The sequence below is a fragment of the Paroedura picta genome, chromosome 1 (assembly GCF_049243985.1).
Source record: "Paroedura picta isolate Pp20150507F chromosome 1, Ppicta_v3.0, whole genome shotgun sequence".
In the NCBI taxonomy this organism is placed as follows: Eukaryota; Metazoa; Chordata; class Lepidosauria; order Squamata; family Gekkonidae; genus Paroedura; species Paroedura picta.
In genome coordinates, this window is record NC_135369.1 from 117,758,445 (window position 1) to 117,785,898 (window position 27,454).

A 27,454-nucleotide genomic window follows, 5' to 3' on the forward strand; every position below is an offset into this window, starting at 1 on the left:
CACCAAGCAACACACAGCCCCGTTTGCAAGTTCCCTTTATTTTAGGCCGAAAATCGGGCCCATGCACAGGGGGGGATTTTTTTTTTTCACTCAGGGGAGCGTGGCAACAATGAATCGGCAGCTCACAGGCCAGCTGCCAGCTAGATGGGTCTCTACATTAGGCGGAAGCAAGGAATCAAGGCATATTCGTTGCAACGTGTGTTTTTCTTTTTTTAAAAAACATGTTCTTAAAGGCAAAGGGGCTTTTTTGGAGCATGGTAACAACAGCCCATTGGCTGCTCGCTTGATTGATGGCCAGGGGCGGGACAAAGCACGGCAAAAATCACTTCCTTTCTAGCGATTTTTGCCGAGACCGGAAACCTGTGGGAAACGATTGAAACGCAACTGGATTCCACTACAAAGGCAGGTATGCGTTACGCAGAATTCCACTATTTTAAATTCCGTTTTTTCTTTCCCTAATCAATTTGCCACATTGATCCTGGTGCGGAATGGGCCCCAAGAGACAAATACTGGCACATCCCATCCGGCCCATCCACTCACAATCTGCCTAAATTCATAACATCAGCATTTCTGTCAGAGGACTATCTAGTTTCTGCTTAAACATTCTAAAGGAGGAGAACCCACCACCTCCCAAGGAAGCCTGTTCCACTGAGGAACTGCTCTGTCAGGAACTTCTTCCGAATGCTTATGTGAAAATTCTTCTGAATGAACTTCAACCCATTGTTTCTGGTCTGACCCTCTGGGTCAACAGAAAACAACTCTCAATCATGGGATGATTAATCATACCATTCACAGGAAATGATATGTTTGGGAATGGCATTGCACACCAATCCATTATTTGTGCAAAAATGAAAAAAAGGTGAATTGTATTGATCACTTTGACTTCAAGGTTCATATGTTTTTGTTCAGTAGTTCAGTGGTGAGCAAATATAAATGTGACCATTTATATTTCAGTTACCTGTATGGTCATTACAGGGGAAATATTTAAGGATAGGGTTGCCAGTTCTGGATTGGAAAATGCCTGGAGATTTAGTTGTGGGGAGCTTAGTAGGGATGTACGGGAGGGGAGCCAAGTAGGGATGTAGTGTAATACAATTCACCCTCAAAAGCAGCCATCTTCTCCCTTTGTAGTCTAGAGATCAGTTGTAATTCCAGGAGAACTCTAAGCCTTGCCTGGAGATTGGCAACCCTAAATACTGTGCATTTTAAAAATATTTTCAACTAAGTCTTGTTGCATTTAGAAGCTTGCCATTATGGTGGCATGCAATATATTGTGTGCAAAATAAGAATATGATGCTGGAGAATGTTACTGATTTGAAAATCTAAAGGGAAAGTAGGGGTGTGTGCTTCGGACGCCCAAGTGGCCATTTGAGCCTGAAGCAGCCAGCACTGTGGCGCAGGGGGGAGGGGTAGTGCCAGCATGCCAGTTGGCGCACACATGCAGGTGCAGAGCTCTGTGCCTGCATGTGGGTGCCAGATCGTGCATCGCAACCAGCACCACCACCCCCCACGCCACGGCACTGGCTGCTTCAGGCTCGAATGGCTGCTTTGACAGCTGAAGCACACAACCCTTAAGGAAAGGGTCCATAAGTGAACATGTTTATATAGACATTATCAGCATTTTTCACTAAACATTTCCTTGTCTTTAGATTTATATGTTTAAAGTCACTTGTAACAGATGGATATAATTATGGCATAACACAAGAGTGTATCAGGTTTCCAATACTGCTTGATAAGCATACTTTTAGCAAGTTTAAAAACCTAAAATTCCCAAAGTCTACTTAAATAGTGAATGCATATTTGCCTTCATCATTACAGTAATGTAAAAGTAACTAGAATACTTGGATGTGTAATAACATAAGAAGAGCCCTGCTGGATCAAACTAGTGGTCCATCTAGTCCAGCCTCCTGTCTCACATCGTGGCCAACCAGTTCGGCCGGAGTGCTAATAATAGGTCCCCGACTAGGGTTGTGCGCTTCAGCCGCCAAAACAGCCGTTTGAGCCCAAAGCAGCCAGCAGTGCGGGTCAGCACCAGTGGCAGTGCACCAGTCGATGTATTCACGCAGCATGCGGGAGCAGACTGGCGCACCACCGCTCCCTGCACCGCTGGCTGCTTCGGGCTTGAACAGCTACCTTGGGGGCCAAAGCACACAACCCTAACTAGGATCTTCTCCTGAAATAGGCAGAAACCAAACCACAAAATACATTTTGTCATGAATGTCCACAATTTTTAAACAGTTCAGGGCAATTTGTGAATAAAACAGAAAGCAGCGGTTTAAAGGGACTCTGTTCCCCATGAAAGCCACAAAAGCAGCTGAGAGGCAGGTAGCCCCTGCTCAGCTGTTTCAGGCTGTTTAGAGCAGTGGTCCCCAACCTTTTTATCAAAAGGGACCGGTCAACACATGATAATTTTACTGAGGCACGGGGAGGGGGTAGTCTTTTACCGAGGGGTGTTGCTGTTGCCGCCTGAGCCCCTGCTCCACTTGCTTTCCCGCCAGCATCCCTGTCTTCCCGCCACCCGCTGGGGGGTGCTGCCAGCAGCAGCTGCGCAGTGCCACGCCGAGGGGGAATCCTAGCCATGGCCGCCACTGGAGAACACCAAAGGTGAGCCGGTGGCAGAGTGGCAGGGCAGCCCCCAAGGCAGCAGCCAGGGAGGAGGACAAGGAGGAGCCACGGCCCGGTACCGACTGATCCACGGACCAGTGCCAGTCCCCGGACCGGGGATTGGGGACCACTGGTTTAGAGGGACTGCACAAAACAGCCTGATAAACAGTCCACAGCTAACTTTTTTGGGCTTTCTTCTTTCTTTAACCAGCTGAGCAGCTTGGAAGGGCCTTTCTGCAAAACCCAAGTTCTGTGAACCATGAACCAACACAAACCATGTTTTTAGAGCTTGTGCACATTCCTAGTCTTGGCACTGAGATTCAGAGGTTGACTGCCTCTGAATGTGAAAGTACCCTCAGTCACTATGCCTAGTGACCACTGATAGACCTCTCATCATGAATCTGATTCCCTTGTAAAGATTTCTATTCCTGTAGCCATCACTGCATCCTCTGGAGCGAATTCCACATTTTAGTCACTCTCTTTGTAAGAAAAGAGTTTCCTTTTTTCCATCCTGAATCTACTGCTCATCAGCTTTAGGTGATGCCCACAAGTTTTAATATTTTGGGAGAGGGATAAAATTACTTTGTCAACTTTTTCTACCCCATGAATAATTTTATAAACCTCTATCATGTCCCCCCTTAATTGTCTCTTTTCTAAACTGATAAGTCCTGAAGCCTGAAGCCTTTCTTCATGGGGAAGGTGGTCCAAGCTCTGAACTTCTTGGATTCTCCTGTACTTTTTGCAGCTTCGTGATGTCCTTTTTGAGACACAGTGACCAGAACTGTAAACAGTATTCCAAAGAAGGCCACATCATAAATCTATACAGGGGGCATTATAATATCAACCATTTTATGTTCAGTCCCTTTCCTGATAATCCTTAACATAATTTGCTGTTTTCACTGCTGCAGCATATTAGGTTGACACCTTCATTGAGCTATCCACTATGACTCCCCCCCTCCCCCATCACAGTAAGTTCAGACCCTATCAGCCCATACTTGTCTTTTGGGACAAAACATTGCACTTGTCTTTGCTATATTGTTGCCCACTCACCTAATTTGTGGAGATCCACACTGCTTTCTTCCCTTCATTGTGAGAATTGTTTATTCCAACTCTTTGCTTCTTCATTTAACAATTATTTTGTCATTTAACAAATTTTTAATCCGTAAGTGAACGTTCTCATATCCCATGACTTCTAAGTTTACCTAGGAGCCTTTGGTGAGGTACCTTGTATACTTTAGTAATTAGTTGTGAGCTATATCTTGAAATCATTGCTAATAAAATTGCTATCTCTTTTCAGGTACTATTCAAGGAGCAACAATTGTAGATGCCTTGGATACACTATATATCATGGAAATGAAAGATGAATTTAAAGAAGCCAAAGAGTGGGTGGAGAAAAAACTAGATTTCAATGTGGTGAGCATTAGTCTATTCTAATTTAGACCTTAAAATATATAGATGTCATGCTGTAACTTGAGGAATGTTTTAAAATATTGATTTATCAGAATTCTAAGGGGGGAGTCAGTGATACATGAGGATTTCTTGTAAGCAACTGGTTAGCCATATTTTGCCTGGAATTTCTTCATATGTCAGAGGTTTGAACCTCACTTCCTTAATGAGATTTTGAGGTGCCACTTTTTCTTATCTATGTGTTTTATCATCCCAGCAGATATTTTTGTTAGATTTGGGGGGAAATATAAGTAATTGCTTGAAAATCCACCTTAACTTTAAAAAAAGGATTAATTTCCATTGGTTAGAAGAAAATGTCCTTGCTGAGGAGGTTCTTCTAGGTAGACATTCTGCAAGTCATAGAAGAGTCCTCAGAATGATCTTTGTCCGTGCTGCTGTATTCCAAAAGTACTATGCTTCGGTTGTACTGATTTTAATGGGATTCCTTGGCAGAAAGTCTGTGCATTTTTGAGGTGATGTACAAGTGGGGGTGTTAGATCACCGCAGCTTTTAATCTCTTCAATTCTTCTAAAATTTGAAGGAAACTATACTATGTTATTTCCAGCTTTGTAGCAATTCAGGCAACAGGAAATCCCTTTCTGACGCAGAATTATATTTTGCTTCACCCTTTGTTTATCTGTTTCCTGCATCAATGACGTGTGTAAAAAAATTTACATCAAGATATTGTTGGTGTGATTTCTGTGGAATTAGGGCTAGAATAAATGTCCGCAAGTCTGTTTAGCAAAATGTCTTAATTTCATGATACCAAAAAATACGGCTGCAATACAATGCATGGAAATCCCATGAATTAAATTGCACTGACTTGGATATAGACCAGATTAGGATTGCATTGTCAGCATTTGTTTTCATTTAAAGGAGAAGAGGACAGGTCCAAAATAAAGCTGGATATTAAGCTACCAGTGAATTGAAAGAGCAGCCTCAGTAACTGATTAATAAATAGCAAGGAGCTATAACTGGATAGTGAAAAAAATATCTATATGTCCTTAGTTATATATTGGGACTAGTTTTTCATGAACAGTCTGGAGTATGTCAGCAAAACACTAAGTCAGCAAACAATGCCATCTAGAAATAATACTGAGTTCTTCATAATGGAAGAACTCATTTAAAACTCTTCCAAAAGTTTTGAATGACCTATGTCACTATGATCTCAAAGTTTTGTCAATGTTGTGTATACTGAATCAAAATAAAAGAAAAATGCAGTATTGCACAGAGAGAGAAAATATTCCAGAGAGTTTGAAGTCATCTAGGGGGAAAACGTTTTTTCCCTGTTTGGGGGAAAAATTGAAATATAGTAATGCATGCTTACTTTGAGAGCCTCTTGTGGCGCAGAGTGGTAAGGCAGCCGTCTGAAAGCTTTGCCCATAAGGCTGGGAGTTCGATCCCAGCAGCCGGCTCAAGGTTGACTCAGCCTTCCATCCTTCCGAGGTCGGTAAAATGAGTACCCAGCTTGCTGGGGGGTAAACGGTCATGACTGGGGAAGGCACTGGCAAACCACCCTGTATTGAGTCTGCCATGAAAACGCTAGAGGGCGTCACCCCAAGGGTCAGACATGACTCGGTGCTTGCACAGGGGATACCTTTACCTTTACCTTTATGCTTACTTTCCTATCAAAATTATACCATTACTAATTGAACAACATAAAATGCATCATTTATAACAATATATATAATTAACTATTTGATGTATTATGGAATTTAACAGTATAAATGTTTCCCTTTTCTGTAAGAAAGTGGCAACTATGCACAATACCTAAGAAACTTGCCCACTTCAAAGGTAGAAAAAAATAAAAGTTGAATGTAGGAAACAAATTCTATGAAGTGAATTTGGATGAAGACTCAAAGTTACAGTAGGTAAAACCCTGTTTGGATATTAAACTTTGTAATAGTGAAAACACTGAACTTTTACATAGTTACTAGAGGCAAAGCCCATTGCATCCAGGAGTCAAACAGGTACTAGGACACATCTGCACTGTTTCCTTCCGGAGTGCTGGCCCTCCTCCCCTGCTCGATCTTGAAATCCAACAAAGTGAAGTGGTTAAAGAGTAGCAGACTGTCATCTCCAGGGCTAGATTTGAACCCCCACATTGTGTGCCATGTTTGGCTCATGTCAGTTGGGCTGTTTTCCCTGGGCTGGAAATGTGCCCCTCCCATCCTGTCACATCTGGCTTTTACCAAGTCTACATTTCAGAGGCTCTTTACAGTGCAAAGTGCAAGTCTGACGAAGAGTTGCTCACGCCTTGAATAAATCTTTGTTGGTCTTAAAGGTGCTATTGGACTCTGATTTTATTGTGCCCTTGTCTCATGTACTAGTTCCTCATCACCTATGTGTTAGCCAGACAAACCGTCTCCTGTTTTCACACTGTAATAGATCAAATAAATATAATGTTGGAAAGATATTTTGCACCCAAAGCTAGTCGTTGGGGGGGGGGGACTGGAGTCAGAGAGTATAATTAGTCTGATTACCATGGCTATCTACCTATAATCTACCTTTGAATGCTTCCTGGTTTCCTTCAATAAAGACTAACTTCTGTTTTATCCCAATGCCTGGGATTCCTGTGTATTTGTTCTGAGGGAATTTTTGGACTGCATTCCTGAACTCATGACTTCATGTACATGTACAGACAGCTGAGGTGCCATTCTCTAGTTGGGGGCCTGGAGATCTTCAGGAATAACTGCTGATCTCAGGTACCAGTTCCTCTGGAGAAAACAGCTGGAAGGAAGAAAGGAGGAGGAGGAAGGAAAGAAAGAAAAGAAACAAAGAGAAAGAAAGAATGAAAGAAAGGATGGAGAGAGGAAGAAAGAAGAGGAGGAAGGAAGGGGGGATTAAAGAAACAAGAAAGAAAAAAGGAAAGAATGAATTAAGGCAGACAGAAAAGGAAGGATGGAAAAGGGGATAAAGGAAGAAAGACAAGAAGAGAGAAAGAAAGAGGTGGAGGGAGGGAGAAAGGAAGGGAGAAAGCCTTTCCCATAGAATCTTTGGTGGCTGTTCCCAGGCCTTCTGTGGTCCCCCACACTCAGGAGGGCCATGGAGCAGTGCCCCAAGGCTGCCATGAGCTCCATAAGTCTGGTTGGTGGCCTTTCTTAGGCCTTCCACGGTCCCTCTGAACCTGGGAGGGCCATGGAGAAGCCTCCCAATGCTGCCCTGAGAATCATAAGAAGGCCTTTCCCAAGCCTACAATGCTCTCTCCCCCCTCACCACTGGGGAGGGCTGTGGAGAAGCCTCCCAAGGGCACCCTGGACCCTATAGGGCCGGCAGCTGGCCTTTCCCAGGCATCTCCCCCTCGACTTCAGAAGGGGCATGGAGGAGTATGCCAAAGCTGCCCTGGGCTTCTCCCTTCCTCCCAGCCACTAATCCCTGGCCAGCTTACTTTTGGAAGTGGTAAAAAGGGGAGTAGGTCAGGGATGGGGCAGATTCATCATTGGCCCTCCGTGGCTGAGTGGACACTCCCTATTGGAAGTGTATGCCCATGGAGGGCTAATCAGGTAGGGTGTGTCATCCCTCATGCAACTTGAATTTTATTAGGGTTAAAAGTTGTTTAATGATAAAACATATAACATATGATTGTTGCTGAATGATTTACACAAATAAAAATGATTTAAAATGTTTACATACAATATATCCAGTATAATCTCAAACTTCACAATATTTCTGTTGGAAATACTGATAAATTCCTTAGGCTTTCTAATTCTGTACACTTGGAATTAGTGAAATGTTATGCAAGATAAGTGGGGTTTCACTCAAAAGAGAAGATTTCACAAGGTACCTCACTGCTCCCTGTTGGAAAAAATTAAAGTCCTTGGGGGGCAGGATAGTATCCCCCCTTCCGTCTTCATATTTTTAGTATTGCAGTTTGAGAGACTGTCACTTGAACCATTGCAGGTGGGTGTCTTGTAAGAAGCAAAACTGATAATTCCAATAATTGGTGCATGACTTTTTGAATCATTTGTGGTTTTGTTTCTCAGTGCATAGCAAATCAGAAGACAATAGTAACTGCTTGAGCTAAGTCAAGCTTTTTGTATTCCTCTCCGTATTGCTACTTGTACATTCAGTTTCTGGGCACTGTAATAGGGATAAATTTGCTGGGTGTTGGTCAAAATCTCACACAAGCAGAACTGTGCTATTTATTTTCACTTGTACACCACTGGATCCAAGCCAGTTTCTGTACTTCTCAAAAAGCTTATTGTTCTAGAAGTAGTACACAAAATTAATTATGGCTTGAGTGAGTAGGAAAACAGAAGGTTATAAGTAGGATAAATAGGTACTAAAGTTCTGGCTTTGATAAGCAGGAAGGGAGCCAAAAGCGAAAAGGCAAACAGAGCCATAACTTGAGGAGGAACTGGCCAATGAGGGAGGGAATGGGGTTTCCCTCTTCCACTTGAACCATTGCAGGTGGTTGTCTTGTCAGAAGTAAAACTGATAATTCCGAACACTATTGGTCCATGACTTTTTGAATCATTTGTGGTTCTGTTTCTCAGTGCATAGCAAATCAGAAAGAGAAAGGATTTGCCCGTGTTCTCTAGAATAGGGATACCCAGAGGGATGCCCATGGATGCCATGGCGACTTCCAGTGTGTCTTGGTGCCTGCCGAGTGCTCTTAGAAAGTGGGTGGGGCTGGATGAAGAATGAAGGTCTTCTGCTTGGCAACTTGAGATATGATTTGTGGTCTAGAGATATTTTAAAGTGTTGCTTTGTTAGCAACTGCCAGCACAGCACAAGGACCTTCACTGAGTGTCAGTAGGTAAACCATTATAGCCTTTGGGGGGCTGAGCCCAACTCCTGCAGCAAACATTTTGTGGCAGCCATTTTGTTGTTGTGCCCTCCACACCATGACAGACTTCCAAAAGTGCCCACAGGTTGGGGACCCCTGTTCTGCAGATTATGTAGCTGGCCATGGTTAACAGAATGCTGGGCTAGATGACTTTTAAGATCTGATCTATTTTTTGCTTGTATAGAGAGCCATCTTGGTGTAGTGGTGAAGAGTGGCAGCTTCTCATCTGGCAAGCCAAGTTTGATTCCCTGCTTTTTAATATGCAGCCAGCTGGGTGATCTTGGGCTATCCACAGTTCTGATAGTATTGTTCTTACAGAGCTGTTCTGTCAGAGCTCTCTCAGCCTCCACCTAACTCACAGGATGTTGGGGGAGAAAGGAAGGGAAGGCAATTGTAAGTCACTTTGGGACTCCTTTGGGTAGTGAGAGAGAAGACCTCTATTACAATTGGTTCCCATGTTAGGTCTTCCTCTGCCTGTGTAGAGCAATACCAATATTCCAGGGCAATTTTTTGAGACATTGCAGTCTGTTGTCTACACAGATCCCTTTTCTGCACAGTGCACTTAGGAAGACAAAGCAGAAAGAATATCAGACAAGCAAGTCTTAGTTTTATTTTGAGACTAGGGGCAAAGCCTGTTGTATCCAGGAATAGAACGGGCACTAGAGCGTGGCAGTGGGAAGAGGAAGGGGAGGAGTTGTCCAGTCTGTAAGGGCATGGGGCTGAATGTGTGTGTTGTGTGGGAGGTTGTGGTAGCGTGGAGACAAATGAGGATATGGGTGTCAAGAACCTGTGGTGTGAAATGTTCATGGAGTGTGGGAAAGGACTGACCTTTGGAAATTGTAGCATAGTGGGGACGGTGACTTTACCCTGGGGCGTGAGGAGGGAAGGAGAGAGGGCAGCCGGTGAGGTGAGGCGAGGCTGACGAGGCATGCACAGTGCAGCCAGCAAGGATCCTGCTGCCAAAGGCAAACAAAGAGGCGAGAGTGCTGAGCGAGTGAGGACTGCGGGCCGCCTTCACCGCTTCACCCCGGCCGCGGCCTCCTGCCTGGTGCTGTGAGTGATGAATATCTGCTGGAGGGGCCTGGGAGGGCAAGGCAGGCAGCATCCTTCCAGGCAAGGGGGCAGGCAGGACGGCGAGTCATGGGCGGGAGTGGGGAGGTGCGGGCGGCGAGCATGTACACACAAGTGCAGAGCGCCCACCACACCTCCCCCCCACTTGTGACACAGCACTGGCTGCGATGGGCGTGTCCCGCTTTAGCATTGTTAACATCTGGTCACTTTACTCCAGGTGCTATATAGCAGTGGTCCCCAACCTTTCTGAGGCTGGGGACCGGCAGGGCATCGGGCCGCGCCTGTGCGGACCACGCCCACGGACCATGCTCGCTGGCCACCCCCGCGCATCGGGCTGCGCCCGCACGGGCCACGCATGCATGATGCGCAGCCCGGCCCTGATTCCCTCTCCCCACCCTCCCGCAGTAAGAAGCTTCCCGGGCCGCAAGCTTGCGGCCCGGGAAGTTTTTTACTGCGGGGGGCGGGGAGGCGGGGAGAGGGAGCCGCGGCCCGGCGCCATGGCCTTCGCGGTTGGGGACCACTGCTATATAGGATCTGAAGTGGCTAATTTTAATGTGGAATTCCTGGCCTAGTTCTATGTATAGTTTAGGATTTCCCATGGGATTGAATCAAGGGAAGTTCTTTGTTACTATTGGTATGTTGAATTTGGTGTGAGCCATATGTCAGGGCATGGTCATGCTATGTGAAAGGAAAGGGTTCATGCAGGCTAGCTAAGTTACCTAATTCTGTCCCACTTTTATCTCTTAGCTTTAGGAATATCAGTACTCCATTTTCTGATAACAGCCCTGTAGAGTAGGCCAGGACAAGAGTTTGTGATGGAACACAAATGGCCAGCAAGTTTCCACTGTTGAAGTAGGGATTCAAACCTGGGTCACCCAGATTCTGAGTCTGCTACTCTATACCACACTGGTGCAATGCAATATTCTATAATGGACAAATGTATTTTTATTTATTATTTGACATATAGACTGCCCCTCTCCACAAGCTGGCTCGGGGCAGTTTACAGCAATAGATTATAACATTCATGGACAATTGTAACATCATAGAATTTAGAAACTAACAAAGCCATCCCCACCCCAGTCATCTTTAATCTGGGCTGTAGGCAAGGTAGCCTATACCAAGCAAGGGAAAGGACCAGAAAGGAAAGGAGGGAGGCATGCATGATATTAGGTTGCCATGGCCTCAACCATAGGCCTGGCAGAAGTGCCATTTTACAGGCCCTGTGGAACTGTGATAGCTCCATCAGGGCCCTGATCTCAGCTGGCCAGTGTAGAAACCCTTTAAAAACTGCATCTGAGTTGCAGATGGGCTCAAGTTGATTGAACAAAGGCTGAGCAGCAGCTTAATGATATTCCTCAGATTTAGAATTGAGTTGTTGGCCATATTGTGAAGAAGGCTCTGGGACTTCAAATTATGGTCCTGCTAACTTGAATCAGTTACTCCGGCCCGTGGGTGTGAGGGAGTTCTTTTTCTTTTCTTATATTGTAGAGCAACATCCAAAAGATAGCTACACCATGTAGTAGAGTAGATTCAGATGGACAGAAACTGTGCAATGAAGCTTCCTTTTTCCCTATAGCTTCCTGTGATGGTAGCCAATTTGAGGATCCATCATGTAATGAGAGCCAGTTTGGTGTAGTGGTTAGGAGTGTGGACTTCTAATCTGGCATGCCATATCCTCCATGCAGTTGCACTCTGCAAAAGACCAGGTAATCATAGCAGGGTGGACAGGGTCAGCATACCCATACTGACTGTACCGTTTGTTGACTGTATCAGGCTTCCTATCCTCAGTACTGTGTTTGGGTATAGATAAAAACAAGTCAAGAAATACTAATTTCTCTGGGGATAAGACAGTTTTAGGGCCCAGGCATCTGCCTCTAAGCAAACCGCAAGTGAATAAGGTGGTGCTGATATGATCAGATACAAAATGCTTCAAACTTAACTGTTAATATGCTGAAACTTTAAAAATTGATGTTTGTGGTACACAAAGCATCATTGCAATACTTTATAACATAGAAAGAGTTAAAAACCCCTTCCCGACTAACTTCTGCATATCTGAGATGTTTTTGGCTAAAGGTTATTGTTCAAAGTATTTGTGTCCTCTTTTTATATTTCAGAAGAACCTACTTGTACTCTTTTGCATAACAGAAGAGAAATAATACTAACAGTACAGTTGTTAAGAACAGTCCCAGCCATTGATCCTATTTCTTTGTATTCCTCTGCTTTGTGATCTTTCCCAAACCTGGTTTGATGCAGATCTTTTCTAAACATCAGTTGAAGCACATTTGGGCACTGTGTGGATGAGAAAGTACACATTTTTAGACCCATTCAGTGCCATTTTCTTTACCTCAGTCCTAGTCCCAGCCATTTCCTGTGTCACCAGAGCTCTTCAGTTTTGGGTATTTTCTTTTAAGTTATAGCAACTGAATATAGGTCACCTAAAAACGTAAGACACACAAAAAATCATTACACACCATAACTAACTAGTATGCAAACTAATTCTTAAAGTTTACAGCCATTTTTTGGTGTGGTCTCATAAGATAAAAGGTGCCGGTTGCACAATTTTCTTTCCAGAGCTTCATAATAAGAGCTAGATCCTTAAAAAAAAATGAAGCTAAGCATGAGAACATAGTTGGAATACACAGTTACATTACATTTTCCTTTTCTGAGAGGGCCTGGTGATGCCCTGTGATAGCAGGGAGCAGCTGTGGAAATCTGAGGCAAGGAAAGTGCAGGAAAAATTTCGGTGTGGGTGCTTTATTGCCACCTTGAATGCAAAGGCATCCAGTGAGAGCTACAAAGAGAAGCATCCCCTTCTCTTCTAAGTTACTGGCAGACCATGTGTTGGCTTGGAATTGGCGATTCGACACGAATAAGCCGAAAATGCTGATTTGGGTACTTTTCAAGCTATCAAAGCCAAACTGCCTATCCCGTGCACTTAAACAATCTGAATCAGACATGGCCGAATTGCAATCCAGGAATGTGGCTATGATTCAGGTGTTTAAATGCATCTTCTCTCCCCCCCCCCCTTCCTCAGGCAGTGTATAAGAAGGCAAGGGGGGAGAGAATGGAATGCTGAACAGTTGACACAGGTGTACTGCCTGCTCCCTTTAAATTATCCTCCCCACTATCTTTGCAGGCAAAGCTGTCTGCAAAGGTGGGAGGTACCCCTTCGCAAGTTGGAGAGGAATTTAAAGGGAGCAGGAAGTGTAGCTGTCATTATTCATGCGTTTCAGATTCAGTCTGAATCATTTCAGGCCAAATCCGAAATAGTACAATTTTTTTGTGCGTGCACATGCTTAGTATAAGCTTCACAGTTCTGTATCTTTATCTGTGGAGGTATTCAGTACTTCATATTGGATATACAAATAACTTTTTTTCTTGGATGGCATTATTAAAATCGCAAACCCTGTATTTACATTTTAGCTTCATCTTTATACTATTTATCAGCTGTATTAAATCAGGTTGTACATGCTAGTCACTGATTGCTTGCTTAAACTATTAAAGCTGAAGAGAGAATTAAGTGTCTGTTCAAATCCTTTGATTTATGAAACCATTATTTAGTTATTAATAATCAGATGTAGCTTTCAAACATTTCTCTCCCACTCACTTGAATTTGATCGACTTTTCCTGGGAATGAAATAAAATTTCATTCTTCAAACCTACCTGTTCTTCAAACCTTTCTCCATGTGCATGTTTTTCCGGGTTGGTACTAGCTTGTCCTAATATCATGGATAACTATCACTTTAAAGAGAAAGCTTTCAAACCTACACCAAATACAATCACTTGCTTCATTTCATCTACAAGCCTCAGTGGATTTAATTACAGAAGTTGGAGGGTGGTGCATTCTACAGGCGATTTTTAATCTTTAACTGATCTGCTGGAAGACTACCAGTTGAAATTTAAAACAGAATTCTCAGATGGCTTAACAGTTAATGGAATGTTATAGATTAACTCATTATATAAGACTATACTTACTAACTGCACCTTTTGCAATAATGAGAAAAGTAATGTTTTTAATTTTAGGGAGTTATCATTCCATCTAGCAAACACTACTAGCTTTATGTAAGGTTGTATCTTTGTACCTGAAATGAGTTCCATTGATCAGCCATTCATTTAACAGAAATGTGATTAATCATAATTTACTAAAGGCTAACAAATCATGTTGATTGCTGTATTTTAGAGACAGCATAATAAATCCAGTGGGCTCTTTCTGCAAGGGGATGGTTGAATGGATTTTTCAGAATATTAGAGGTTGAATAATATGCCCCTATTATACAACAGTCTAGAATTAGATATTCGCTACCATAGAACAGGGATAGCAGGGCCTGGAATTTTTAGTTGACTTGATCTGTAAACTAATCTTCAGAGATTTTCATTCTGTATTCTAAGTGGGAGGCTTAAATACATGCAGAATATGTGTTACTAGTAAAGGACGTTTTTACTTGCATTACATGTTAAGTAAAAATATAAGCTTAATGGAATAGTATTAATTGGCAAAGGAAACTCTGAGATCATGTATGCTACAAATCAAGCATAGAAAAAGTATTTGTTACACTGATGTACATAAAGGAGAATCAGCTACTTATAAAAAGTAATCTGCATATTGGTTACTGACATCAATTAGAACCCATGCAAGGGACTTTTGGTGGCTTCCCTTCTTTTCCATCCTACCTCCCAAAAACACTCTTGAAATATTATCCCTTTAATGAAATCCCGGAATTGATCAACCACCTGAAAGCATAAAACGAATCCAAGCTAGTGTCTCTAGTGGAATTGTATCTGAAATATGAAGTACACTAGCAAGAAAGCCCATTGCAAACAGGTAAGTAATGGGCGCTAGGACACAGGGGACACTGGGAGGTGCAGATCTCTCTCTCTCTCTCTGTGTCTCTCCTCCATCCTGCTACTGTCTTGGTGTGCTTTGCAGCAGAAGGTATAGCAGGTAATTAGGGCTGGTTTGTATGCGGAAAGGTGTGCAGTTTGAGGCAGCTCTCTCTGTCTCTGTCTCTCCCTGTCGCAGCAGGGGCAGCTCTGTCTGTGTTTCTGGCAGCAACTTGGGGCAGGTCTCTCTGTGTGTCTCTTTGCCTCCTTCGCAGCAGGAGTGATAGGAGGGATTGAGGGCTTGTGTTCAGTCTGGCAGGGCTCTGTGTGTCTCCTGCCCACAGCTCCTGCCCAGGGAGGGAGGGCAGGAGCTGTGGGGCAGGGCCAATAGGACCTGATTGGCCCTATTCCAACGTGGACAGCCGGACACATTCCAACCCCCAGGCTGTTTCACAAATATATAGAGGAACCATGGATAAGGATGTCAGAGAAAAAGGATAAATGTTTTGTACCCTTGGGGAAACGATTGCATGTTAAACAAATGCACTTAGTAATATTCATGCTTGAGGACAGTTCAATTCTTTGATCCCCATCCTTCATTTGTATCCTGGGAGCCTCAGATGCAGAACATTATCTTAAAGTTGGAAGATACAAATAAAACAAAACCTGCCCCATTGTTTCTCCTTAGGACGTTTTCTGACTGTTTCTCCAATATATATATTCCCACAACATTCTACCCCCCCAATGACACACTAACATGTCTTGATTTAGAAAAGGCAGGCGGCTCAGTTATACTCAGTTATACTCAGATGCTACTTTTAACACCCAAAGAGGAGCTTCAGATAACACACTGGCTTCCAGCACCATTCTGCAACATAACTCTACCACTCAGTCTACACAACAGATCAAAGGCACACCATATAGGGATATAACACAGACAAGCAAAGTAATTAATATGTTCCCTGGTCAGAGCCCTGAAACCCCTTCCCAACTGAAACCATGGTGGGATGCTGCAAGAGCAGATCCTGACAAATGTGACTGAGTGGGACAGCCATAGAAAAACAAATAAAAAAACAGATATAGGGGCTACTCAGCAAGAAAAAAGGAGAAGTGAAATCTTGCATGTGAAGGAAGGAATAGAGTGAGATCACCACAACCTGCTTCAAAGCACCTGCCTGTATCAAAATCCTTTTGATGTGTTGAAAAGGAGCCATTATGTTATAGCTTCATAATGCATGATGTAGAAAATATTTATTTTAATGAAAGCACTGAAGTAACTGGAGAAAGTGAAGATGCAGATGCATTTTAGAAATCTTAGAAACAATGTAGAAGAGAGTGGTATGAGATGTTGTACATTTAAGGAGGAAAGGGGAAATTTAAATATAGTGAATAGCAGGAATTGGTCTGTCAGGCTGATCTATAAATCTGCATTACCAATAGGAGTCTCTTAAAAATAAAGATTTTTGGAGACTGTTCAAGGAATTTGCCCAGGCTGTTGGATTTTGTCAAGAAATTGTATGATCTGACATAAAGACTTAATGCTGACTAGCTTATTTACTATGATGATACTGAACCAAGTTGCTAGGAGAGGAATTTAGTATCAACTCCAATCCAATCTTTATTTACAGTCATTTAGACCAAAATTTTAGATGCACTACTATACAATAGCAGTTTGTAAAAGGGAAGGTAATACATTAAAAGTTTAACAATGCATCAACAATAAAACTTAAAAACTTCACCATAAAAGTCAACATTTAAAAGCACTAACTACCGTTGACTATTTTACAAGGATAAAATGAGCCATAAAAGCAATAAAACTATTAAAGCTGTTAAAATATAAAACAAAAGACAAGATTAAGTGACGTACCATAAAAGCTACTAACCAAAAACATAAGAAATTCTGTGGACATATTGGCAAGGTTATAATGTCTATACATCAGTGACCCAATCTTCCTAGTTCTTAAAGCTAGCCACACAAATTTTCTACTTTGCTAGTTAAAGAATTATCGGTATCTGATAGCAATAGTTGCAGGCGATGCTTTCTCAGGTCGTGAGGGCATTCTATAAGCATTGGTACTAATGCACCTGTGCAAATATGATTATACAGCTTGCACTCAAATAAGATGTGTTCTGTGTTCTCTACTTGACCCTCGTTGCAGATACAGATCCGATCCTTGAGAGGGAGTCCATCAAATTTCCCTCTCAAGTAAGCAGTGGGTAGGGCATTGTGACGAAGGAGGGTAAAGGATCTCCTGTGCTCAGGATTTACCACTTTTCTTAGATATTGCATCAGGGTATTCCTGTTTAGGAGATCTTTCCTAAACAGTGGGTCCTGAATATTGTTGAGATCATGTTGCCTCTCTACTTCTATCACTCTTGTCTTAACAAGATCCATAGCCTTGTCATAACCCATAGACAAAACAATTGATATGAGAGACCATAGTAGCACCACTTTTTAGTGAGGGCAATTTGCCAAGGTACAACAAATGTGTCTATCACTATTAGACTTGCAAGACCTTGCTGTTGGAAAAGTAATTTTAGCCAGAATGTAAAGATAGCTATCCAAAGCCTGGACTGAATGTTGACTATACCTGTCTCAATCCTAACTGCTACGTTTGAGATGTTGTTTGGTATTGCCAGAATTTCCCTCAAAAATTTATACTGGACCTTTTCTAGACTGCCCAAACTGGCCGTTATACTAATTGGGGCCCCATATGTTAGCTGAGCAAGAGCCTTAGCCTTAAAGATGTTAATCGTGCCAGAATGTAGCAGCCTCCTTTCAGCCAGAAGAATTCTTAAATTGCACCTGCACTTTTCTGTGCATTTAAAGAGATGTTATTAATATGGGCAGATCTTGAATAGGTGGCCTGGAAAATAACACCAAAATATTTATACTGTTGGACTTGTTCTATTAGGGTGCCATTTAGTCTCCAGATATGAGATTTAGGTCTCTTACCACATACCATGATCTTGGTTTTATCATGGTTAATTACCAGGCTATTCAATACTCTGGTTTCTCTTCAGATCGCATAAATCTTTTGCCTTTTACTAAAGATTATAGTATCAACTCTAATATTAGTATCTTGGACAAAATAAAGCTAATTGATGCTGGAATACGAGGGACAGCCCTTCAATGGCTGATCTCCTTCCTCTGGGATCGTGGACAGAGGGTTGCAATAGGAGAGAGAACATCGGACCGCCAACACCTTACTTGTGGAGTCCCACAGGGAGCGGTCCTCTCTCCTATTCTATTCAATATTTTCATGCACCCTCTCACACAACTGGTACGGAAGTTTGGGCTGGGTTGCCATCAGTATGCAGATGACACCCAGCTCTTCCTCCTGGCCGCCCTGACTCTCCCCCAGAAACATTAGCCAGCTGCCTGGAAGCAGTGACGAGATGGCTCAAGCAGAATCACCTGAAGCTCAATCCTTCAAAGTTGGAGGTCCTGTGGCCTGCCCACCCTGGATGGTGTAGAGCTTATTACGGCTCACTCCACCAGGAACCTGGGTGTGATCCTGTATGCTTCCCTCACAATGGAAGCCCAGATCACGAAGGTAGTACAGCTGGCATTCTTTCATCTCCGCCAAGCCAAGCTACTAACGCCCTACTTGGCCCCAGAACACCTAGCCACAGTGATCCATGCGACGGTCACCTCCACGCTGGATTTCTGTAACTCGCTCTACGCAGGCCTGCCCTTAGCCTTGACCTGGAAACTACAGCTGGTCCAAAATGCAGCAGCCAGGATCCTCACAGCGACACTGTGGAGATCCCACATCCGGCCCATACTACATCAATTGCAATGGTTGCCAGTTGAATTCCGCATCAGCTAAAAGGTTCTGGTAATTACCTTCAAGGCCATACGCAGTCAGGGCTCAGTGTACCTGAGGGACTGTCTCCCTGCCTATGCCCCCAAAAGAGCTCTGTGCTCCTCCGCCACCAACCAGCTACTGGTCCCTGGCCCAAAAGAAGTTTGCCTGGCCTCGACCAGGGCCAGAGCATTGTCTGTCCTGGCCCCCACCTGGTGGAATGAGCTCCCAGAGGAGATCAGGACCCTGACGGGACTAAGGCAGTTCCGCAGGGCCTGCAAAAGGGAGCTCTTCCACTAGGGATTTGGCTGAGGCCAGGCCAGCCAACCAACATCTGCAGGGCCCCTGCCCCCCCCCTCCCAGCAACCACTAAGACTCCTGGACCTGTTCGAGTTACCACTGTTTATGTTATGATATACTGTTATGTTATACTGTCACACGGTTTATCAATTAATAATATTAATGTTATTATATGCATGGTTTCATGTATAGTTTCAGTTATATGTAAACTGCTCTGAGCCTTCAGGGTGGGCAGTATAAAATATATATATATGAATAAATAAATAAAAATAAATAAAGGTTGTAGAAGCAATCAGATGCTGTTTAAATTATGTTATGTCTTTATGCTGACTGAATTTGTGATTTAAATATTTTATTTGTGTCCCTAGAATGCAGAAGTCTCTGTTTTTGAAGTAAACATCCGTTTTGTTGGTGGGCTGCTCTCGGCATACTATCTTTCTGGAGAAGAGGTAGGATTGTCACTCCCATTATACAATTGTAGTGTTTGAAGTTTGAGTTCAGAGTTCTGCAGATTAGATGTTGTTTTGTAATATTATTTTGACATTGATTAGAGGAATATCTGGTCCTCTGGCATTAATTACAGTTGGGTGTATGTCTCTTTCTATAAAGGTTACATATAACTTCCCCCTTCAAGTAGGTGCAAACTTAAATGGACTCCAGGGAATGGTAGAGGACAGGAAGGCCTGGAAGATCATTGTCCATGGGGTCGCAATGGGTCGGACACGACTTCACACCTAACAACAACAACAACTTAGCATATGGAGGACTGAAAGAAAGATGTCTGTAATTTATGTATAGCGCTGATTGTGACACACACTTGAAAAGGCTTAAAGAGAAACTGAAACTCAATACTTAAACCAACAGGACTCATAAGTTAACCCAACTACAGATTGTCTCACTAAAGTACATTTAGAAAACATTTAAAATAGTTTCCCCAGCTCAACTAAAAACATCTCTGTGACATGCCAGATTTCCTTGCATGTGAATGTTTGACCTCACCAAATATTCAGGTGACATTTTGCCACGTGCATCCTTAAGTAGTCTAGTTCTCTTGAGTGAGAGGATACTGTTAAACCTTTGATTTGACTAACATAGGATTAGCCTAAAATGCATGGCCCAGGATAGCCTGATTTATCAGATCTCAGCAGTTAAGTAGAGTTAGTTCTGCTTAGTCCTTGGATAGGAGACCAGCAAAGAAGGCCAGGTTGCTAGGCTGAGGCAGGCAATGTCTCTTGCCTTGAAAACCCCAGAGTCTCTGTATGTCAGCTGTGAGTTAACAACACTTTCCTCCAAAACAACCATCACTGAATTCCTGCGAGAAAGGTAGCATGGGTGTTGCATTCTGCTGCAGCAGACATGTGTAACCTGATAGGGTTAATAGAGCTTTCTTCCTACTTTCCTGAAAATTTTCCTACTTCCTTTTGATTTTGCCATTATATATTTGCTAATACAATACAAATCAGGAACCCCTCCTTACCTAGACCTCTTAAATTTGTGTTAAATCCTACCTACACTGAATTGACAGAACATCATCAATAGGGCCCTCCTCCATAATTCTCTCCAATCCTAGACTAAGAAGGGAGCTGCTCAATTGGTAACCTGGTAGCAACAGTGAGTTGAAACATTTTAATGGTTTTAACGTTGTTAAATGGCTTTATTGATTATTGTTATTATATTTTGTTGTAAATGGCCCTGAGATGTCTGTGCTGAGAGGGGCTGTTATAGAAATCAAATAAATGCATACATATACAGGTATTATATTATTATTACATACAATACACATGGTTAAACAGTAAACTGTGGAAAGGGGGAAGGAAAAAAACTGCACTTGACAGAGGGAGGGATTGGTAGAAATGTAGGTCTAATTACTTCTGTAACTATTCACTATTGTTCTTCACCACAATTAACATTACTACTTTTTGGGGGGGGAATTGTGGGGCAAAATCTCAGAGTACAACTATAATATACACTGTTTTGCATTCTGAATAAATTCTATTTTATTGTAAGTTTTTTTGAATCTTTCAATTCCAGTTTTTCAAATATATGAAAATCAACACATAATTTACACACTCTAAATTCTAAAGTTCTAAAAGAGTAAAAGTAAACAACTGAAGTACATATGTTGTGGTGCAAATGGGAGCTGTGTTCTGTCCTCATATCCTGCTAGCAGGATTGGTGCTACCCAAAGGCTGTGGGATATATCCAACCATCTTTACGGAGTGGGACTTTCCTACTTTCCCCTCACACTACTGTTCTCTGAGATTTTGTTCCTGGAGATCAGCAAGCCCTCAGAACAGCATGAGCAATCTGCAGCAGAATTTATATAAATGCCTGCCCGCTCTTCCAAAGATAAGTGCCATAGAGTAGTGGTCCCCAACCTTTTTATCACCGGGGACCGGTCAACACTTGACAATTTTACTGAGGCCCGGGGGGGGGGGTAGTCTTTTGCCGAGGGACGTCACCGTCGCTGCCTGAGCCCCTGCTCTACTTGCTTTCCTGACAGCACCCCTGACTTCCCGCCGCCCACTGGAGGGCGCTGCCAGCAGCATCTGCGCAGTGCTATGCCGAGGGGGAGCCCCAGCCATGGAGGCCACTGGAGAGCACCAAAAGTGAGCCGGCAGCAGAGTGGCAGGGCAGCCCCCAAAGCAGCAGCTGGGGAGGAGAACGAGGAGGAGCCGTGGCCCGGTACCGACTGATCCACGGACCGGTCCCGGTCCCCGGACCAGGGGTTGAGGACCACTGCCATAGAGTCTTTGGGGCTAAACAGTTGGATACATGCCACTATGTCTAAAAATGTTACTGTGTCATATCGTCAAGAAGTTATTATTATAGTGTGCAGAGCAATCAATGGTCTTTCCTAATAAAATGTACCATCATAGAATAATCAAGTTGGAAGGGACCTCCTGGGTCATCTAGTCCAACCCCCTGCACTATGCAGGACACTCACAACCCTATCCCTCATCCAGTGTAACCTGCCACCCCTTTAAACCTTCACAGAATCAGCCTCTCTGTCAGATGGCTATCCAGCCTCTGTTTAAAAATCTCCAAAGATGAAGAACCCACCACCTCCCGAGTAAGCCTGTTCCACTGAGAAAACGCTGTAACTGTCAGGAACCTCTTCCAGATGTTTAAACGGAATTTCCTTTGAATTAATTTCATCCAATTAGTTTGGTCCATCCCTCTGGGGCAAGAGAAAACAACTCTGCTCCATCGTCTATATGGCAGCCTTTTAAACACTTGAATATGGTTATCAAATTGCCTCTCAGTCTTCCTCTCCATGCTAAACAGACCAAGCTCCCCCAACCTTTCCTCATACATCTTGGTCTCCAAACCCCTCACCATCTTTGTTGCCCTCCTCAGGACACACTCCAGTTTGTCTACATCCCTCTTCAACTGTGGTGTCCATAACTGAACACAGTACTCCCAAGTGAGGCTGAACCAGAGCAGAGTAAAGTGGTACCATCACCTCTCATGATCTAGACACAATACTGTGTTTGATACAGCCCAAAATCCCATTTGCCTTTTTAGCCACTGAATCACACTGCTGACTCATTTTCAATGTATGGTTTACTAAGACTCCTAGATCCTTTTCACACATACTACAGCCAAGACAAGTCTCCCCCACCCTATATAAGTGTATATGTTTTTTTCTACCTAAATGCAGAGCTTTACATTTGTCCCTATTGAATTGCATTTCATTCAGTTTAGCCCACTTCTTGAGCCTATCAAGATCATCCTGTATTCTGACTCTGTCTTCTATTGTGCTTGCTACCCCTCCTAGTAGCATCTGCAAATTTCATAAGTACCCTTTCTATTATTATTATTATTATTATTATTATTATTATTATTATTATTATTAGATTTATTTCCCGCCTCTCCTGACATTAAAATTCCCATTAAAACATCAATCTACTAACATGACGGCTAAAAATCCCATCCCTCCCCCAATTATCAAAGAGGTAAAGAGGAAAGGATAGGGGAGTAGCGTACACTCCAACTCCTAGGGGGGGGGAGTGGTGTCCTTGATTCGCTGACCCCAACCTCAACCATAGACTTGGTGGAAAAGCTCCGTTTTACAGGACCTGCGGAAAGCTGACAAATCCCGCAGGGCCCGCAGATCACCCGGGAGCTCATTCCACCAGGAAGGGGCCAGGACCGAAAAGGCCCTGGCCCTGGTCGAGGCTAGGTGTGTTTCCTTTGGGCCGTGGACGACCAACAGGTTCTCACCCGCAGAGCGTAAGGCCCTGCGGGGGGCATAGAGTGGTAGGCCGTCTCTCAGGTATGTGGGTCCCAACCCGCGTATGGCCTTGAAGGTTAAAACTAAAACTTTGAACCAGATCCGGGCAGCAATTGGCAGCCAATGCAGCTGCCTCAGCACTGGCTGGATGTGGGCCCTCCAAGATGTTCCAGTGAGGACCCTGGCAGCTGCATTTTGCACCAGCTGTAGTTTCTGGGTCAGGGACAAGGGTAGGCCTGCGTAGAGCGAATTACAGAAATCTATTCTGGAGGTGACTGTCGCATGGATCACTGTGGCCAAGTGGTCAGGGGACAGGTAGGGCGCTAGTAGCCGGGCCTGGTGAAGATAGAAAACTGCCTGGCCCGCTACTCTCTTGACCTGAGCCTCCATAGTCAGGGAGGCATCAATGGTCACACCCAAATTCCTAGCTTGGGGCACGATGGTAAGTTGCGCCCTTGCTAGGGTGGGTAGACGCGCTGCCTGTTCCTTCCCACTTCCCCCTTCCCCCCAGCCACAGGACCTCTGTCTTGGAGGGGTTGAGTTTCAGGCGACTCTTCTCGAACCATTCAGACACTGTTTCCAAACATCTGGCAAATGGTTCTGGGGGGAGTTCGGGTGGCCGTCCATTAGGAGATAGAGCTGGGTGTCACCAGGGTACTGATGGCAACCCAGCCCAAAGCTCTGTACCAGCTGGGCCAGAGGGCGCATAAAGATGTTAAACAATATGGGGGAGAGAACCGCACCCTGAGGGACCCACAAGGGAGTCTATATGGCAGGGAGAACTCTTCCCCCACAGCAACCCTCTGGGACCGGTTCTGGAGGAAGGAGTGTATCCAGCACAAGGCTGCGCCCCGTATCCCCATACTGGCCAGGCGATGGACCAACAGTTCGTGGTCCACGATGTCAAAGGCTGCCGATAGGTCTAAAAGGACCAACACGGCTGACCCGCCTCTATCCAGCTGGCGATGGTCATCCAGCAGGGCGACCAAAACTGTCTCCATCCTGTGGCCAGAGCGGAAGTCAGACTGATATGGATCGAGTGCTGAAGTTTCCTCCAAGAATGCCAGGAGCTGGTTCACTGCAGCCCTTTCCACCACCTTGCCCAGGAACACTAAATGCAACACTGGGTGGTAGTTATCAGGGTCCAGTGGGTCCAGCAATGGTTTCTTCAGAACAGGGCGGACCACTGCCTCCTTGAGCTGCTCAGGAAACTCTCCCGTACTCAGGGAGGAGTTGATGATGTCTCTGAGCTGGCCTCCTATCTTCTGGCCACCTCCCTTGAGGAGCCAAGAAGGACAGGGGTCGAGGGGGCAGGTGGTTGCCCTGACCGAACCTAGCAACTTGTCCACTTCATAAGAAGAGAGCCGCCTGAAGCCATCAAACCTCACTACCAATGGCAGCCAACAGGTCTCCAGTTCATTCACTGTATTAATTGTGGTGGGATGGTTGCGGCAGAGTGACAAGACTTTATCCGCAAAATAGCTTGCAAATGCCTCGCAGCCGATTTCCAATTGTCAAGTGTTTTGGCGCCCCTCAAGGGCAGTGAGTGATCTAACTACCCTGAATAATTGGGCCAGGCGAGAGCTTGCGGACATGATTTCTGTGGCAAAAAACTCACGTTTAGCCACTTTCACCGCCATCTCATACACCCTCATAAGCGTGCGATAAGATGTTCTTGTAGCCTCGTCACGAGTCTTCCAGCACACTTGCTCCAGTTGTCTCACTTCCCTTTTCTTCTCCCGGAGCACCCGCATGTACCAGGGGGCCCATTTGAGTCGAGGGCAGAGAGGACGTTTAGGGGCGATCTCATCTATGGCGGCCGTCAGGCGGGACTGCCAGTCCCCCACCATGGCCGCAAGTGAGTCGCCAGGAGGCATCGGGTCCCGCAGAGCATTCTGGAAACCGAGCGGATCTATGAGTCTCTGCGAGTGGGCAAAAATACGCCCGCCGCCCAACTAATCCCTCATATAAATCATTTTTTTTTTATTATAATGATTTTTTTTATTTTTATAAAGATAGAAATATAATCATCATTTGAGAATATACGACCCCACATTGACTCCACAATGATATAAACTTTTGCCCAAAACTCTAAGAGCCATGAGTCTAAGAGCCGTCCACATTTCCACTACATTAAAAAAAAAAAAAAGGCCTGTTTAGATATACAAAAGAAAAGTTATTATTAGTCAACTTACTTGAGAGATCGTAGACCTCACATTAACTGCTTGATACAATCTAAGAGCTATCCTAGCAGATATTTCAAGGTTTGAGTTAGATGCTTAACATTAAACATTTCTTATAGCACAGTATGAGTTTTGGCCCTGTATCAATACCCTGATGAAGGGAGAGGAAAGTAGGGCTTTGCCTTAAAGATGTACAAAGAAAGAAAATTACAAAAGGATTTCATAATTTCTCCTTATCCTTAATACAGATACATCTACAAACCATTTATACTTCACCCATTCTAAGAGCCATCCTGACAGGTATAAGTTGAGAGCTTTGCATTTTCTACAGATCAATATGGGCTTTGGCCCTATAACAATACACCAATAATAAAAAAATAATAATAAGGGGGGAAAGCCCCATTTTATATTTCCAACGCTAACGATTATATTACCTATATGCCTACTAAGAAAAAGAAACAAGAGAGAAAAAAGGCACTGCTTCCCCTTTTTCATAAAAGTAGCAATGTAGAATACAGTATATGTTGTTAATACAGAGAATAATAAGATTTCCAGGTTTAGATTAAATGCTTAACATTAAGCATAAAACAATATAAGCTTTCAGTCTTCTATAGCTTCTCCTTATCCTTGGTTCTGATACATCTACAAAACAATTTATGCTTGACCCATTCTAAGAACCATCCTAACAGATATATTTTCAGATTTAAGTTGAAAGCTTAACATTAAACATTTTCTACAAGTCAGTGTAGGCTTTAGTCCTAGGACAATACACTAATAGAAGAAAGAAAAAATAAGGGGGGAGAACCCCATTTTACATTTTCAGCACTAATGATTATATTACCTATATGCCTACAAAAGAAAAGAGACAAAAAAAAACAAGAGAGAAAGAGACACTGCTTCCCCTTTTTCATAAAAATGGAAATATAGAATACAGTATAACATTAATCATAAAACAATATGAGCTTTCAGTTTTCTTAAGGGGGTCTCATCTCGAGGCTTGCTACATCTTGTCGTTCCCGTAAAATTATATTCTGTCCCATAGGCCTTTGGCGTAGAAAGTGCAGTTGTACTCTTTCCCGCAGAGTATGCATCGATAAATCTTGAGGCCGTTGCACCTCCTGGACTCCAGTATCAATACAATTTTTTCCCCAGAGAGATCCTTTAAGTCGGTTACTTTCACTACAGATCCATATTTCTTTTGATTGATTTTTGTACACTGTTGCTTTGAGATGGCTGTATGTCTTTTTAAAAAGAGTGTCCTTATCTGGGCTGCAGAACTCCGGCATCCCATTTTCCGTCTCCAGAATTTCAGATTTCTCTTCTACTGTTGGTTTTCCACCTTGTTTAGAGCTGTCATCAGCCACTGTTATTGATCCATTATTCCTGTTAAAGACGTCTTCCTTGGCATCTTGGATCTCCTTGAAGATATGAATTTCAGATTTCTCTTCTGCTGTTGGTTTTCCACCTTGTTTAAAGCTGTCATCAGTCACTGTTATTAATCCATCATTCCTATTGAAGACTTCTTCCTTGCCATCTTGAATCTCCTTGGAGATATTTTTGATCAATCCATCTAAGAATACTTTGTAATCTTGGGTTTGTATCTCTATTAGATGAGCCAATCTTTTTAACATAGACATGATTTTGACTTTAAAAAAAACCGGCCTCAAACAATTTTACAAGTGGCCAGTAGAGGTCCTCTGTTTTATCCTCTAATGTTCCGGCACAGGCATGTGACGTATTGAAGTCAGTTAAGGCACAGAGTTCTCGTGAGATTTTCCCATTCACAGCTCTTATCTTCTTATCTTCGAAAACCAAAACAATTACAATAAGAGCTTTTGCCAATTAATTCGAGTTGATTTGAGTCCTTCTTCTGCTTAGTTAGGAGAATTAGCCTGCCTCTTAACGAGGTGGCTTCAGGCAGAGCAGAGTAAGAGGAGGGGGGAAACAAAGGGCTTTGATGCAGGAAGAAAGACGAAGAAAAAAAAACAGAGATACTTGCAGTAAATGATGTTTTGGAACTCAGCCGATGTCCTCCCCTCAGTTCAAAGCGTTCATTTGTGGTAAATCATCATGTAGGGTTGAAGCAGATACTTTAAGATTAAAGAAAGAAAAGAAAGTCCGAGGTAGAAAATGGCAGTCGTCCTCTGGACCTGGAACGCTGACAGCCTATAATCCAGGGAGATATACTCCCTAA

General features: G+C 43.5%; 1 protein-coding gene and 1 long non-coding RNA gene across 2 annotated transcripts in view; one reads left to right on the plus strand and one right to left on the minus strand.

Annotated features, from left to right (window-relative positions):
• Window positions 1-27,454, plus strand: part of MAN1A1 (mannosidase alpha class 1A member 1) — an 85,367-nt gene that overhangs the window by 23,436 nt on the left and 34,477 nt on the right. The window contains exons 3-4 of the mRNA XM_077300784.1: window positions 3,902-4,017; window positions 19,209-19,289. Of these exons, the coding sequence (XP_077156899.1) occupies window positions 3,902-4,017; window positions 19,209-19,289 (197 nt within the window). The remainder of the gene's footprint in view (window positions 1-3,901; window positions 4,018-19,208; window positions 19,290-27,454) is intronic.
• LOC143819345 (uncharacterized) lies at window positions 10,794-13,750 on the minus strand. Its single transcript, XR_013224932.1, has 3 exons — window positions 13,574-13,750; window positions 12,255-12,345; window positions 10,794-11,602 (listed from the first exon to the last, which is right to left on the minus strand). It is a non-coding gene; the product is annotated as an uncharacterized LOC143819345 (long non-coding RNA).